A 17,204-nucleotide genomic window follows, 5' to 3' on the forward strand; every position below is an offset into this window, starting at 1 on the left:
TTGGTGGGATTTCCCTTGTTTTGTGCTCTTCGTTTAATTTGAAGATGACAGTATTGCGTTTGTCTCTGCAAAATAGTATCAAATGCGTGATCCATAACATGGTATCTTTTCACAGCCTCAGTGTTTACTTGCCTGGCAATAGCATTGGGATTTTACAGAATCTGGAAATAGTTGAGAAACGAGGATAGCATGCTGCTGCTGCCGCTGCTGCCGCGGATTTGAGAACACTACGCCAGGCTACATTTACTCTGAACACAGAAGTTGCAGCAGATACTCAATACAACAAGATTATTCAGAGTACATATGGACTAAAAAATATTTTTAAAGGGGAAGATATGCTTTGAGTTGGTGTTTTGTGTGTGTCTGTCTTTATTTTATTATGTTGAAAAGCTGTCATTCAAAACCTGATTGAGATAAAGAGGCTTTTTGTCTTTATCCCTTTCATAGTTCATAGAAACTGATCCAGAGTTCTCTTGTGTTTGCTTGAACAAATGTGTATCATTTAGGATTTCTTTAATGTCTGCTGCAAATTTAAAAACTACTCCCAAGCCTACATCCTTGTTATTGTATTCAGCTTCCCTGGTAACTACTGCACAGTTACCTTTTCATAGAAAATAAAATCTTGTTCTAACAAAGTTGCTTGGATTTTCAAGGCAACTTACCATATATGGAGATTGGGTTTCTTGGTAGTAAATTAAAACAAGGAACTTTAAAATAATGTGTGCCCTAGTGCAACTGTAGGACACCTGGTGTGAAATCTTCGAGTTGCTATATCTTGAGCTCTGATTATTACAAATGCTTAAAATTTTTTGAATTCACAAATACCAGTTTATCCCTGCTTCTTAGGGGCCCATCTTAAATTTATTACATAAAATGAAGAGGTGGGTTTTTTTGTTTTTTTTTTAATGATTCACTTAAATTCAGTAAACTTCTGCTTGGTGACTAAGTAGGATTATATAAGGACCAGTCAGGAGTCAGTAGGGTTTTCTTCACCGTATTTGAAAAACAAATCAAAGTTTATAATTCCCATTTTTGTCAGTCTTCAAGAATTTAGATACATGAATATTTAACAGTATGTAGTATTTTTTTAATATAAAGAAAAAGACCCAAGCAATTGAAAAAGTGGTGTCACCAATGCTGAACTTAGTGTTTGTCGCTGTTGAATAATAGCTGCTATTGACTGTACAAGAGGGAATGTGCTAAATAATCTGTACCAGCTCACCTTTTCTTTTTTTCAAAGCAGTCCTCTTAGGTGGGTGGTAATATCCTTATTTTGCAGCTGAAAAAACAAGCTAAATGAAGTTGAGGTCACCCAGTTGTAACTTCCTACAACCATGGTTGCCAAGGCTGTACAGCAGACAAGCCACACAGTCTTCATATGCCAGGCCGGCTCTTTCTTACTCGGGGCTCTCGTCACCTACAAGTTGAGGCCTCTGTGTTAAGAGATGCAGAAACAACTAAGGTGTGGGGGAAAACATTTGTACTTACATCTAACATCTTCACTCCAATTTTTGTGTAAAAAACATAATGTGGAAATATATAGAGATCTATATATATTTGGTCTTGGTCCCCAATTTCTGGCACAGATCTAAAACCCTTGCACTTTCTTGATAGGGGTAGTTACAAGCTTCTGTTTTCTTGGCACAAAACTCCTGAAATCCTCCAGATTTCCTGAATAGTAAGTGTGTATTCTGTATGCTGAGAGGACATGCGGCTGGGAGCCCTTCTGTAACTTCAGAATGGGGACTGGTTGCCAGATAGACCAAGGCGTGATTATAGACTGGAACTCTCAGCCTCCCTGACCTCCCAACGCAACCGCTGGGAAAGGGAGAAGACAGGAGAGGAGCTGAAGGTTGAGTTCAGTTCCCACTGGCCAATCCAAGGAACACATCAGGGTGCTCGGAGAGTGGCACACTGAAGGTCATGGAAGCCCCATGCATCTCTCACTCACACTTTGCCATCTGCATCTCCTCCATTTTGGCTGTTCCTGGGATGTATCCTTTCTGTTATACTGGTCATTCCAACCAACTGGAACCTGAGGAGGGGGTTTCCTGAACTGCTGATTAGTCAGAAGTATCAGTGACAAAGTGGGACTTGCAAAAGGGTGTCTGAAGTGGCGACATTCTTTTGGGACTGAGTTCAAGCTGTGGAGTCGGATGCTAACTGGAAAGTTAGTGTCAGAACTGAAATGTTGGAACACCCAAATGGTGTCCAGAAAATCCAAGAATTGGTTGTGGTGGGGAAACACCACATAACGGGACACACAACAGGACGTTACAGAACACTTGCATAACCAGACAATAATACATATATGTGATTTATGATTAAATATGTATAATTTCAGGATTGTATTACAATTTTGATCCAGTGGCTGTAATTGACCCAGAATAATAATGGTTTAAGAACAAAGAGGTTGGGGCACCTGGGTGGCTCAGTGGGTTAAGGCCTCTGCCTTCAGCTCAGGTCATGATCCCAGGGTCCTGGGATCGAGCCCCGCATCGGGCTCTCTGCTCAGCAGGGAGCCTGCTTTCTCCTCTCTCTCTCTCTGCCTGCCTCTCTGCCTACTTGTGATCTCTGTCAAATAAATAAATAAAATCTTTAAAAAAAAAAAAAAAAGAACAAAGAGGTTTACGTTCTCACTTACCTACAGTCTAGGTATACGCATTCCCAGGCTAGTGTGTCAGCTCCAGGTATCCAGGCACAGGATCCTTTTTATCTTCTTGTTCTGCTGTCCCTGGTGTTGCCCTCATTCACAGGGTCCAATGACTCACCACCATATTCACATTCCAGAAGTGGAAAGGGACAAGATGTGGGCAAGCCCCTTCCCTTTAAGGTCATGACCCCGAGGTTATATACACACTGTTTCTGCTCACACACTATTGGCCACAACTTGGTGTCTTAGCTACAAGAGAGACTGGGACGTCAGCTTTTATCCTGAGCAGCCACAAGCCCAGGTAGTTCCTAACACTGTGGAAAAAGGAGAAAAGGCACTGGGGGACAACCAGGGAACCTCTTCCTTCAAGGATGCATGCTTCTGTGACAACACTCTTCTAGTTATTTCCTACTGCGCTGGTAGAGAGACTGGAGATGGGGCCTGGATTCACTTTAGGGTCACCAGGCTGGATGGAAGGCTGTGTGTAATCCCAGGAGGTGAGAAACTGGATTTGGGGATTCCTGTAGTTAAGATTGCAGACTCTGAACTTGCCCCACTAAGGTTAGAATCCTGGCTCCACTGTGCTGCATGACTCTGCACAAATCCCATCTGTAAACTCTGTCTCCTACTGCTGTGCTGAGAATTACAAGATAATACGTGGACAGGACTGGGCATAGGACTAACCCATACTAAGTATCAAATGTTTTATTACAGATCAAAGGCCTCTTGCAAACCACAGAGAAACTAACAATACTGATTATCAAGGTTATCAAAAAGAATTGATAAGGCATTTTTAAAAACTTGCTTACAGACCCCCAACCAGCCCGAACTGGTCTCGCATGCAAACACACTCACGTCTGGGCAAACTGGTCCCAATGATGCTACATCAGAATGGCTTTTCAGGGAAAGTACGTGCCAGAGCCCAGAGGGTGGGCAGTCTGGTGTGTGGAGAGAAGGCGGCTGCCTTTCACAGGGAGGCAGATCCAGACAACCACCCAAGTCACAAATTGGCTACATTGAGGAGGAAGTGGGTAGAGTTAGAAAGGAGGGCATGAAGTCAGAACTGAAACAAAATCCTGTTGTTTTTTGGTCTGCAACAGCAGGGGGAGGGAAGAGAGAATAATAAGCCATGGGTCTATTATCCTGTCCAGTCGGCCTCATATTTATATTGCTTTCTTATAAAGCTTGCAAGACAGAAAAATGGGTTGAATCCTAAAACATATTATTTAAATCAGTATTTTTAGCAAACATACGGTTTTTTTCTTTTACAAGAGCATAGTTTTATTTTATATAAAACTTTCCAGAGTAGTTTGGTTGTTACTCTAAAGATGCCCTTTTACTCATCTTATTTTGCATTTTCTCCCAACTCCAGATGCTTTTTAAGTCATTTGAAAAGTTTAAAATATAATACTCTCTAGAAAATAAGATAATTTTTAATGTCTATATTTCTTTCAGTTACTAGACTTATAAAGTTGTGTTAATACTTGTAAAATTAATTCCTCATAAATGTAGAGTCTTGCCTACATAAATATATTAAAAAATATTCTGGGAGGGGGAGCCCAGCTGAGTGCATAGAATTTTAGCAATCCCTTTGACACTATAACATATCTCTGCCTTCAGAATTGAAATCGTACATAACACGAACTCTGAGGAGAATTTGTATAGATTTACATTTATATCAATTTACAAGAAAAATTAAGCAAGTTTATTTAAAGTTATTCCACTGATTAGTATCTTCTCACAAAAACTCCCCCAGAAGACACCTTTTTCTTAATTCGCCTCTTCTCTTTGCTTGACTCACAAGAAGAGTCATCTTCCTAAAAACAAAGGAAAAGAGGGCCAGATGAGATAACTACTCTAGACACAATTTCATCTTTCTCCATTATCTGTTCCACAGGAAAAATTGAGCCATGCTATTATTTTCAACTCTGGATTCAATTTCTTTTAGGACTTTGTGTAAATTTTCCAATCTGAAGGACCAGTACACATATTCTGTGCTGCCTCACAGACTAGAGGACACCTAGAGAAATCAACCAGTCCTGTCTCTACCCAATATATCCCATCCCCAAAAGAAACACCTAGTGATTTCTGCTTTTATCTTAGCCTAGCACTTCTCAGTGTACTGCTACCTGACTTGGGCAGTGTTAGAAAGCCTGGAATCGTTGCAAGCCCCATAGTTCTAGGAATCACGTTTCTTGGTTCCTCCATTCCCTCTTTTGTGTTTACACAACATCCCTCTACTACCTACTCTGTCTGCCACTGTTTCCAAATATTTCTCATCCATCACAATATCATCGGGACCCAGCACAGAGGGCTCACTTAATGAATGGCATGGGAAGGAGCTAGCGAGGGCTAGAAATACAGTAGATGCTCACTGGATGTTAATCCTTTATGACTAATTCTCCCCGCACCCAGCTGGTCTGGACAGAGCTGAATGCAGGGGCTCCGAGAACAGCACAAGGCACAAGACCCTGGGCAGGGCTGGGCAGACCCCTGAACTTATTCCCCAAGCTGTTCCTGCCCACACCCTTGGGCTACAAAAATACTTATCAAAACAGTAATAGTTATTATTATCAAAAACTAGTTAAGTGCATTATATACGTCAGACAATCCTAAGAGACTACCCTGAGAAATTGTTTCCTGGATAGAAATTATACTATTCTCAGATTGTTTTGCAGGGCAGAGTCTTTAAGGTATAGCTGAATGTAATCATAGGTCCTGACCAGGAGGTGGCAGGAGATTGAGGCAGAATTTCTTGAAGAATCTATAGAAATGATCACTGAATGGAAAGTTCATTTGTACTTCTACTTTATATATTTAGACTCCCAAATAAACTAACTCCTCCTACTCTCAGAAGCACTGGGCTCTACACATTTACTTATCTACTGACAATATTTATTCAACTTGAATATAGAAAACGAAAGGAAGGAAAAAGGAGAAAAGGATATGCCGCAGGGGGAATAGAAATACTATGAATACTACCAGATAGAAAATACCTCAGTATTTCCACACAGTATTTCATTTAACATCAATACAATCTCGTGAGGTAAGTGCTTTCCCCTTTTTAAAGATGAAATTGAGACTCAGAAGCTTTTGCAGAAAAGCAGTGCCAGGACTGCAGCTGCCATTAGAGGTCGGCAACATTCGCTCATTCACAAAAATTCAATTAACCTCGAGCAGGGCTGCAAAACACAATGGGCCCAGAGGACAGAGCCCTAGAGTCAGCTCTCCTGAAAACCTACACACTGTTGGTAGAGAGCAAAGTTTTGAGGGAGGATGTGCTGGAGATTATGGACTCAAACCCAACCCTGAAAACAGACACTTCAGGGTTAGAAAATATTTTAAACGGTCACTAAAAAGCATTAGTCTTCTAGGCAGACAAATCAATGTGCAAGGACTCAAAAGAAGGTGAGGCTCGGGTACTCTCTGAGGGATCTAGGAGCAAGACAAAACAACACACATTCCTGTTGTGGCGGCAGGGTCGGCAGAGTGCCTGCCCCAGAGTGACAAGGCAACAACCAGTCTGGGACTGTCAGCGGTCATTAACGGAAGTAAGTGTCCCCTAGTCTTCTAGTCGACAGCCTGTGACTGCAAGGGCTGGCCTGTCTGTGCAAAATTCCCCCCGGGGACTAAGCGTGGTACAAGGTAAGCACCACAAAACTGAAGAGAATGGGTTATTATAATTAATCACATCTCTTGGGAAATTAAGGACTGGTGAAATACTGAAACTCTGTGAAAGCATTTGAATTTATACATGCAGACAAATACACATACGTGTTTGTAAATGAATCGAACATTGTGGAACATGAGGCCTACCAAATGGTTTCCCATAGCTTCCTCCAGAGACTGGGACTTGGTGTGGGAGGGAACAACTGCCCTGTTTTTACCATTTTACAACAAGCACACAGACTATTTTAATATTTTAAAGGTGGCTATTAGAGACTAATGATAAGTTTGTGCAAAATATAAGAAGCCAGGAAGTGCTTTTTAGTAAACAGGTTTGAGGTGATACGGGTCTGGAACAGAATTAACTCACCCGTGATGACTGAAGAAAACATGTCCGTACGGAAGGAAAATATGAAGCGTACCTGAAGCCCTACACCGTGTCACATGAGCTTCCCCAAGGGCCACATCACGGCTGTCTTCACTCACAGGAGAGAATGAGGGTCACAGTGTATCCCCAGGGTGCTCTCTGCCTGTCTACTCTGAGATAAGGCGGCCCCAATACAAGCACCGCTGGGGGTTTCCTGCTGTTTTCACTCTATTCTCTATACTCCACCTGCTTTTCAGTATTTGTTTTTTGTATCTGTTTTCCACGTTCATTTCTTTTCAGCTTCCTTCTACAGAGTTGTCCTTCCTGTCACTCGAAAGCATCTTTCTGTATTTCAGAGCTATATTCTGAATTCCAAATTCATATTTCTAGCTATAAATTATGAGAAGAGCTAAGGCTATGGGGTCAAAAGCTAGAAATTAAACACTGGTCCCACCATTACTAGCTGTGTGAATTTAGACCAGTCACTTAACCTCTCTGAGCCTCGGTTTCCTCACATGTTAAATGAGGGTAGATCAAATGACATATGATAACACCTGAAAGAACTTTGTAGAGGTGAAGTGTTACAAGAGTTAGCTTTCATTACTCTGTAATCTGAATAAAGGGATGCACCAACAACTCCCACCCTGGCTCCTTTCTACTCTTCAAACTTCTTTTGAGGATATGCTTATTTTGGCATCACATATACTAAAAACCTCTTTTGATGAGCTGAAGCTATCTTACATGGACTCGATTCTACTTTATTCTGGCCATTTAGAATGTTAAAATATACATACTTTAGCTGTCTGGGAATTCTCATCATAATTAAAAAATTATTTTTTCCGGCGCCTGGGTGGCTCAGTCGTTAAGCGTCTGCCTTCAGCTCAGGTCATGATCCCAGGGTCCTGGGATCAAGCCCCGCTCAGTGAAAGGCCTGCTTCTCCCTCTCCCACTCCCCCTACTTGTATTCCCTCTCTCACTATCTCTGTCAAATAAATAAATAAAATCTTAACAACAAAAAAAAAGCTTTGGGGCATCTGGGTGGCTCAGTGGATTAAAGCCTCTGCCTTCTGCTCAGGTTATGGTCCCGGGGTCCTAGGATGGAGCCCCGCAGCAGCTCTCTGCTCAGCAGGGAGCCTGCTTCCCTTCCTCTTTCTCTACCTGCCTCTCTGCCTACTTGTGATCTCTATCAAATAAATAAATAAAATCTTTTTTAAAAAGTATCTTTCCTTCTATGTCTCAGTAACACTGTACACTTATGAATGAGGATGTTGTTCTAACTGGTACCTATATGGATAGATACATATGTATGTGTGTGTACAGATCACGTATTATACATAAAGATAAAGCCATGTAGAGAGATACATCCCTTTAGTCTTTACAACACTTTACAAAGTATAAATCATTATCTCCAGTTTAAAAGTACAGCCAAGGGGCGCCTGAGTGGCTCGTGGGTTAAGCCTCTGTCTTTGGCTCAGGTCATGATCTCAGGGTCCTGGGATTGAGCCCCACATCCGGCTCTCTACTCAGCAGGGAGCCTGCTTCTCCCTCTCTCTCTGCCTGCCTCTCTGCCTACTTGTGATCTCTCTCTGTCAAATAAAAAATGAGATCTTGGGGCACCTAGGTGGCTCAGTGGGTTAAGCCTCTGCCTTCGGCTCAGGTCATAATCTCAGGGTCCTGGGATCAAGCCCCGCATTGGGCTCTCTGCTCAGCGGTGAGCCTGCTTCCCCCTCTCTCTGCCTGCCTCTCTGCCTACTTGTGATCTCTCTCTCTCTGTCAAATGAATAAAAATTTAAAAAATTTTTTAAAAATGGAATCTTTAAAATAAATAAATAAATAAATAAAAATAAAAGTACGGCCAAGAGGTGAAATGACTTGTCCAAACTAAAAAAGGTTGTGGCCAAGAACCAAACCCAAAGAGTCCTAGTCCAAAGCTTATGCTCTTAGCTACTCTTCTATACTTCTTGAGAGAAAGAAATGTGCTAAGGAGGACACCAACCGCAGCAAAGTTGGGGACCTGAGTCCTTTCCAGTGTCTCCCTGAGCTGATCCACCTCTGCACGACATTCATCCAGCTGACCTTCTAATTTTTCTCTACGAAGCCGTTCATACTCCAGCTGGTCCTGCAGCTCCTTGATAGTCCTGTTGGAAAAAAAAATTTATTCTCAATCTCCAGTATCAGCTAACAATTATTTTTAGCCATAGTGAAAAGCATCCAGGCATTGCATGTACAGCAAATAAAACAAAGAAATAATTTACTTGACAAGTATGAATGGGGAGTCTACTATGAGCCAGTACTGATCTAGACACCAGCGATAACACAATGAACAAAACAGGCCCAACGTGCCCTCTTGGAGCCTACTTGAGCAGTGGAGGAAGAAAGACCACAAACGAACAAATATATAGTATGGGGAAGGTGAAAAATGCTAAGGGAGAAAAAAATAAAGCAAGAAAAAGTGATTGATATCAGATGCTGTCGAGCAGAGGACTAACACTTTGTACACAGTGGCCAGGGAACGCCTTACTGAGAAGGGATCTTCTGAACAGAGTCCTAAGGGAAATAAGAGAGGTAACCAAGCAGACATCCGGGGGAAGAGCATTCCAGACAGAGGGCAGAGCAAGGGTAAAGACTCTAAGGTGGAAGTATGCCTGGCGAACTGGAAGAAAAGCAGAAGCCAATGTGGCTGCGGTAGTTTAAAGGAAGAGCAATAGGTTGGGGGAGGCCAAAGGGAGCCAGAAAAACAGGGCCTTAGAAGTCACAGCAAGGACCCAGGCTCTCACTCTGAGCAAAGTGGGAAGCCACCAGCGAGTCTGAGCAGAGAAATGGCATGACCTGAGATTTCTTTTCTTTTGCTTTTGTAGTTTTTAAATGGTTTGTAAGTTACTATGAGTAAAATACACAAATATCAACTGAACGTGAGTTTCGATTAATGTGTAAAGCCTGTGAACACCACCACGGCCAAGATATAGAATATTTCAATTGCCTCAGAAAGGTCCCCCATGCCTCTCCCAGGCAACCTTCGTTTCCCATAGGAATCACATTCTGAATATCTATGTTAGGTTAGTTTTGCCTATGCTTATAAATGAAATTGTGTACTACATATTTTTGTGTGCCTGGCTTCTTTCAAAGGTATTTGAGATTTACTGTACCTAAGTTTTAACATGATTTTTCTGGACACTGTGTTGAGAACAGACTGCAGGGAATGGGGGAGTGGGAATTAGGGGGCAGGGACAGGAAGCTGGGAGACCTATCTCAGACAAATAAGTAAATCCAGACTAGAGATGATGTGACTTGAACCAGGGTATTCTTCTGCCTTATTGCTGGAGGGTGGGGGGAAGAGAATTCCCAAGGCAATCCAGGTAGGATGTCAGGTTCCCAGGAGGGCAATCTAAGAGCATTTGGCAGTAGGTCCGGTATGGAAGTGTGTGGGGCTGAGACTGAGAATAGGGAAGAAGAATGCCCACTGTGCAAGCCTAGAATTCAGCAAATAAGAAGGGAAAAATCATTCCCAGGACACAGTAATACAACCATGCTTTGTTGTATTTTGACTCTGATCTAACTAACAGATAACAACAAAATCAAGAGGACATCCCTCAAACCAATACTTACCCAGTTTTTCTTGACAATTAGACCTAAAAGCAGGAATTTGTACCTAAAGAATATGTCTTAAGATGTACTCAACACGAAGTGGAGAACCAATGCTAGAGAAGTATTAAAGCTCACTCAGAAGACACACTTCAGTCTCAGCTGAAGTGAAAGTACATACTGGCTCAAAGGCAAAGCCATCTTGAAAAAAAAAATTTGTTCAAAATCACATCAACAGTATAACCACTTCACAGTGAAACGCTATTGTTAGAATTAAAAGTTCCGAATCATAGTCATCTTAGATAACAGTCTAACAGTTATAGTACAGTCTAACAGTACAGTCAAACAGTCTAACAGTTTGGAGTCCAACAGACTTGGGTTCAAATTCTGACTCCCCCCTCCCACCCTTCCAGTCCAACTGGATAGGAATGGTTAGAGGCAGTTGGTTGAAAAGCTCAAAATAGCCATGGTTTCAAAAAAAAAAAAAAAAAAAAGTCTTGGGGCTCCTGGATGGCTCAGCCAGTTGAGCATCTGCCTCTTGATTTCAGCTCAGGTCATGAGCTCAGGGTTCTGGGACTGAGCCCCAGGTCGGGCCCCCGGCTTAGCATTTAATCTGCTTGCGGTTCTCCCTCTTCCTCTCCCCCCACTCATGCTCACTCACTCTCTAAAATAAATATATTCTTTTAAAAAGTCTTAACTCTAGAGTTTCAGTTTTACAAGATGAAGAGAGTTCAGGAGATCGGTTGTACAAAACTGGAGAAGTACTTGACACTACTGAATTGTACACTTAAAAATGGTTAAGAGGATACATTTCATGTTATGTATACTTTACCACAGCTAAAAATAATCTTAACACCTTCTCTGTCTGGGGCCTTAAGAGAAAAACTGGATAGAACCTTACATTCTTGGTAAGGATGGAAAAACAAGTTGTTCATCAACAAACCTTCACACAGCATTTAGAAAGGTAATTAAAACAAACCATTTGAGTTTTTAAGGACATTACTTTTCAGACTCAAGCTGGTTTTTCTTCTGCTTTAGATCTTCTTCTGTTATCCCTCCCAGGTGTTTAAAGTTGCTCTCAGCAATTTCCAGCATGTGTCTCAATTCAACAATTTTCTTATAAGCTCTCACTGCAAGACAAATTGAATAACAGACCTAGATTAGACCGACAACAGCTCGTGTGCTCACAGGATGCTGGTCCTGAGTAAATGCTTCTGCTAGAGCCGGTGCTGAGTGCTCTGGGCAGGGGGTGGAAGGAAGGTGGCATATACATAGAAGGGGAAATATCAGTAACAAAATATCAGAATAAACAAGCACTGAAAGACCTACGTGGAGGACTCTTTTCCTGCTATTAGAGAATGTATCAAATTGACACAGCTATTAATACTATAAACAGGAAGCTTTAAAGACGACCGCGGTTTCTTACGATTCATGGTGCATTACAAGACCACACATAGTCTACTATATATAAGAAAATTAGAAAAACTGGAATATGGTTGATATATTTAAAATAAGCCAGACCTAACCCAGCCCCCAATTTTATGATTAATCACTTGTAATATCTACTTATGCGAGAGAACACTGAGAGAAAGAAGTATTGAGAGCTGCTTTTAGCTATTATCCAACTACCAAAACTAGGATTTTTCTATTCTTTGCAGCAGTAGCTCTTAACTTGGAATGATTTTCTCCCCCAAAGGACATGTGGCAACATCTGGAAACATTTTTGCTTGTCACACTTGGGGGATGGAGAGAAATAGACTAGTGGCATCTAGAGGCTTGGAATGCTACTAAAATCTTTTTTTTAAGATTTTATTTTTATTTATTTATTTGACAAACAGAGATCACAAGTAGGCAGAGAGGCAGGCAGAGAGAGAGGAAGGGAAGCAGGCTCCCTGCTGAGCAGAGAGCCCGATGCGGGGCTCGATCCCAGGACCCTGGGATCATGACCTGAGCCGAAGGCAGCGGCTTTAACCCACTGAGCCACCCAGGTGCCCCGGAATGCTACTAAAATCTTAAAACACAAAGGAGACTCCCCCTCAACAAATAAGCATCTGTCCCAAAATATCAATAGTGCAGAAGTTGAGAAACCCTCCTTTATGGGACCAGGTTAGCAAGTCACAGCCTCTTCTCCCTAACACTTAACACTGTGATTTATCTCTCAGTAGGCTATAGAGCTGCAGCTTCCAAACTGCATATATCAGAATCAACTGGGGTACTCTTTAAAAATGTACATTTGGGGGCACCTGGGTGGCTCAGTGGGTTAAGCCGCTGCCTTCGGCTCAGGTCATGATCTCAGGGTCCTGGGATCGAGTCCCACATCGGGCTCTCTGCTCGGCAGGGAGCCTGCTTCCCCCTCTCTCTCTCTCTGCCTGCCTCTCTGTCTACTTGTGATCTCTCTCTGTCAAATCAATAAATAAAATCTTTAAAAAAATAAAAAATAAAATGTACATTTGTGTCCTGTACCAGACCTACATGTTCAGGCATTACTGGTACTTAGTAAAAGTCCCTTAGCCAATTTTGATGTGCAGATAGGTTTGGAAACCACTCTAACCACTAACAACCAAGTAGAGACAATTTAAAAAAAAACAAGTTACAGAAGAAGAGAGCAAAAGAACTGTGGCTACTTAGCTTATATAATAATTCTTTAAAAAATAATTTTAATTCTCGGGGCTCCTGGGTGGCTCAGTGGGTTGAAGCCTCTGCCTTCGGCTCAGGTCATGATCTCAGGGTCCTGGGATCGAGCCCCATTGGGCTCTCTGCTCAGTGGGGAGCCTGCTTCCTCCTCTCTTTCTACCTGCCTCTCTACTTGTGATCTCTGTCAAATCTTTAAAAAATAATAATATTAATTCTCTAATATTTGAAGGCTATGTTGTGAAGGAGCTATTCTACAGAGTCATAAGAGGTAAAAGGTAGGATTAAATGAGATTAGCTCCAGGAAGAGATATTTTAACTCAACAAAGGAGAAACTTTTCAGCAGAAACAGTAAGAGCTATCATGTATTTGTGGACACTATACTAATTTCCTTATACATTTTAATCCTCACAAACACTGTTAGATGAAAATGGGACCCCTGAGAAATAATGAGTATCTTGTCACTGAAGGTGACTAAGTGGATGATGGATGACATGTGACAGGAATGTTGAATCAAGAGTCAAACTTCAAATGGAAATAGGGCTCTATATACCATAGCCTTAAATATAATTTACTAAAGAATGCTTTGAATTAAGGCACAGTTCCAGGAATTCTGGGATGACAAGAAATCCAGTCTCCCGTAGGTGCTCTGACAAAACCTAGTATCCCAAGAGGAGGCCATCTTGTCCTTTGGGTTTTGCTCTGGAATAAAATTTAATTGGGACAAGAAGACGGCACATGATTTCATACCTTCACCATCTGCAAACACCCTGGGCAGCTATCAGTGAGCGTCACTGTACAGCAAGGGGCTAAGAATAGAATTTTATCAAACACACCACAATAGGATACTGTTCTAGTCACATCTTTGCTCTTTTCTAAAACGTCTTTTCAAAATTTTGTGATTCACTGACAATGATCCCCTTAAAACATCTCTTACTCAAACAATTTCAAAAGTAAACTGAAAGTCTACAAATCAACCACTCATTTTCTGAGGTCCTAAGTCCTTGCTAATTCTCAATAGAATCACCAAAAAGTAACTTAAGCACAAATAAGAAAATAAAAAGTAGATAAATCGTACTTCATCAAAATTTTAAAATGTTGCAAGATTCTAGTCCAAGATAGCAATGAAAGACCCTAAACTCACCTCCTCCTCAGACACTAGATTTACACCTATTTATAGAGCAGTTGCTCCTGAGTCAGAACCGAGGGCTGACTGAATGAACAGCTTCTGCACAAAGATGGAGAGACCACATAGAGAACAGCAAGAGAGACAGAGACACTGTGAAGGGAATCCTCATTCCTGATGTTGTGAACTACAGAGGGAAGGGACTACCTACTGAGGAACAATGAGCAGATTCATCTGCCCAGAGACATAGAAAAAAAAAGGCAAAGTTTAAAGGGGCAAGTAGAATTAGAATCCAAACAGTCGCGTCAAACAGTGGAGCAGCTGTTGGAACTCTCTGAATCAAAACGGTTGGCAAGCTGCAGGGCTCACATTCCCACTCCACCTTGAGAACACAGATGGAAGCAGGGTCTGATGGCCATAGCCAGCCTGTCCCCTCAGTAAGCCTGGGCCCCTAGCCCACACCAGCCCCACCAAGGCGGGCTCCTTGTGGTGGTGCCCACCAGGACACTCTGGTCCATACTCACTATAGCTCCAGCCACCTCACCAATGTGACACAGACTCAAAGTGCTCTAGAACATCAAGACCCATACCACGCTGGCTCAGGATGACTTGCTTGAGAATCCCCAGCACAGTGCAAGGAACCCCTTGGCCTGCATCCACCTCAGCTTCAGCCACTCAACCGAGGAACCCCCTGGACAGAGTACCTTGGGGCATCCTGATTTGCACCCACTTCAGTCTCAGCTCTCCTGACAGGACACACTCTGTACAGAGAACAGTGGGACACCCCGCCTTGCACCCACTTGAGCTCTACCTGTCCTGCCAAGGTGCCCTCAATGCAAAGAGCCCTGAGCCACACTCAGCTGAGCTTCAGCTGTCCAGCCAGCGTGCCCTCTGCAACTGGAGCCCCAGGAATACCCTGCCCTGCACCAACCCCTACTCTGCCCATGCCACCAGGGCAGCCCCAGCAGAGTGCTCTAGGACCTCCAGCAAGCCAGCCAAAGTCACCAGCCACACACACACAACACAAGGGACATCCCTACATAAGGCCATTCCTTCAAGTTTAAGAGAATAGCTGTTCTGCCTAATTCATAGAAACAAACATAGAAAGCCAGGCAAAATGAGACGGAAGAGAATGGGTCAAATTAAAGAACAAGATAAAACTGTAGAAAAAACCTAAATGAAATGAGGATAAATAATCCACCTGATAAATTGTTCAGAATATTGACATAAAGATGCCCATCAGACTGAAGAGTGGATGAACTTGGTGACACCTTCAACAAAGAGAGAAAATATAAAGAAGAACCAATCAGAGTTGAAGAATATAATAAATGAGATTTAAAAAAATACACTAGAGAGAATCAACGTTAGATCAGAGAACACAGATCAATAATCTGGGAGACAGGGTAAAGGAGAGCACCCAAGGTGAAGAGCAAAAAGGAAAAAGGACTTTAAAAAATGAGGATAGGTTAAGGGATCTCTTGGACAACATCAAGTGAACAAATATTTGCATTATAGGGATCCTGGAAAAAAAGAGCTAAAAAGACAGAAAACTTACTGAAGAAGTAATAACTAAAAATATCCATAACCTGGGGATTAAAAGAAACATCCAGGTTAGGGAGCTCAGAGTTCTTAAAAACATGAACCCAAAGATGTCCACACCATGACACACAATAATTAAAATATCAAAGATTATAGAGAGGAGGCTGGGAAGATGGTGAAATAAGAAGGCCCTAAGCTCACCTCGTCCCATGGATACAATTAGGTAACACTAACATCAGCATAAATAACCCAGAAAAAGAACCAGAGAATAGCAGAACAAACTCCACAACTAAAGGTAAAGAATAGGACACATCCAAGAGGGCAGGAAGGGAGGAGACACAGTGGAGAGCAAAATGGACCAAAACCATCCACAGTCAGGAGGGAGACACCCGCCCTGAGAATGGCTAGAAGGTTTATTACACTGGGGAGTCTACACGAGGAAGACGAAACCTCACAACATTTGGCACTGAAAGCCAGAGGGGCTGAATTTTGTGAATTCTAAAAACCAGAGCAACTTAAAGCACAGAATTTTTAAAATCTGCGGGCTCAGTTCTGGAAGAGCCTGGAGAGTGATAAGAAGCTGAGTCCTCCCCCTTAGAGAAACAGCAGGACAAACAGCCTGCAGATGTATCACTCAGAAGCAGCAGCCTAAAAAACCCCAGGGGCACATGCAAGGAACAGTTATTTATTCCCATCAGAGACAGTCCTAGAGGGGTAGGGAAGGGACTCTCTTACAGGAAGAGCTCTCCAGAAACAAAGGAGCTGGAAGGCATATTCTCCCTCCCTTGCGCCCCAGCATAAAAACAAAGCCACCCTCTAGAGCCTGCAGAAGCCAGCACAGGGCCAATATTCAGTACCTAACTCGCCTACACCAAGCCCCACCTTCCTATGCATCAGTGGATCTGCCCTTCTCAGTTACTTTTTGCCTCAGTCCCCTCTCCCAGAAGACCTGCAAAAATCTTGCCAACACCATGTCATCCAACCGATGAGTGTTATGGGGCCTTGATCCTCCCAGCAGCAGCAGGTCTCATTCTGCAAGCAGACCTGAGCTCACCTTGTTAAAATTGTACACTTCACCCTGGCTAGAGACCAAATGATGTCCACAGCAAGCAAAGTGAGCCTCGGCAGATGAATGAACTGAAGGAAAAAGCAGCCAGGACACAACAGCAGGGTGCAGGAATACACCAAGGAGACACCCTCTGAGGCCAGGTTCTGGGGAACAGGGGATGCTGCACTGCAAGGCACTATAGGACCTATCCTTCTTAAAGCCATTATTTGCAAGAGCAGGAAACATAGCTGGCTTTCCCAGTACACAAAAACAGACACAGAGAGGTAGACAAAATGAGAAAACAGAGGAATATATCCCAAATGAAAAAAACAGGACAAATCCGCAGCAAGATACCTAAACAAAACAGATATAAGAAATATGTCTGATAGAGAATTTAAAATAATGATCATAAAGATTCTCACTGGACTTGAGGATGGTGGAGAACATGGGTGAGACCCTTAACAATATCCTAGGTGAGGGCCTCCTGAGTGGCTCAGTCACTTAAGTGTCCAACTCCTGGTTTCGGCTCAGGTCATGATCTCAGGGTCGTGAGACTGAGCCCCAAGTCAGGATCTGTGCTGAGTTAAGTCGG

At 42.5% G+C, this 17,204-nt stretch overlaps 2 protein-coding genes across 2 annotated transcripts in view; one reads left to right on the forward strand and one right to left on the reverse strand.

The window, feature by feature from the left end:
• CCDC90B (coiled-coil domain containing 90B) overlaps positions 1-666 on the forward strand; it is a 38,463-nt gene extending 37,797 nt beyond the window's left edge. The window contains exon 9 of the mRNA XM_047692610.1: positions 116-666. Within this exon, the coding sequence (XP_047548566.1) occupies positions 116-171 (56 nt within the window). The 3' untranslated portion in view covers positions 172-666. The remainder of the gene's footprint in view (positions 1-115) is intronic.
• A 1,965-nt stretch (positions 667-2,631) lies between these two features.
• ANKRD42 (ankyrin repeat domain 42) overlaps positions 2,632-17,204 on the reverse strand; it is a 64,335-nt gene continuing 49,762 nt past the window's right edge. The window contains exons 11-13 of the mRNA XM_047692609.1: positions 11,272-11,398; positions 8,683-8,824; positions 2,632-4,470 (exon numbers count right to left, since the gene is read on the reverse strand). Of these exons, the coding sequence (XP_047548565.1) occupies positions 4,381-4,470; positions 8,683-8,824; positions 11,272-11,398 (359 nt within the window). The 3' untranslated portion in view covers positions 2,632-4,380. The remainder of the gene's footprint in view (positions 4,471-8,682; positions 8,825-11,271; positions 11,399-17,204) is intronic.

The sequence above is a fragment of the Lutra lutra genome, chromosome 10 (genome assembly GCF_902655055.1).
Source record: "Lutra lutra chromosome 10, mLutLut1.2, whole genome shotgun sequence".
NCBI classification, from domain to species: Eukaryota; Metazoa; Chordata; class Mammalia; order Carnivora; family Mustelidae; genus Lutra; species Lutra lutra.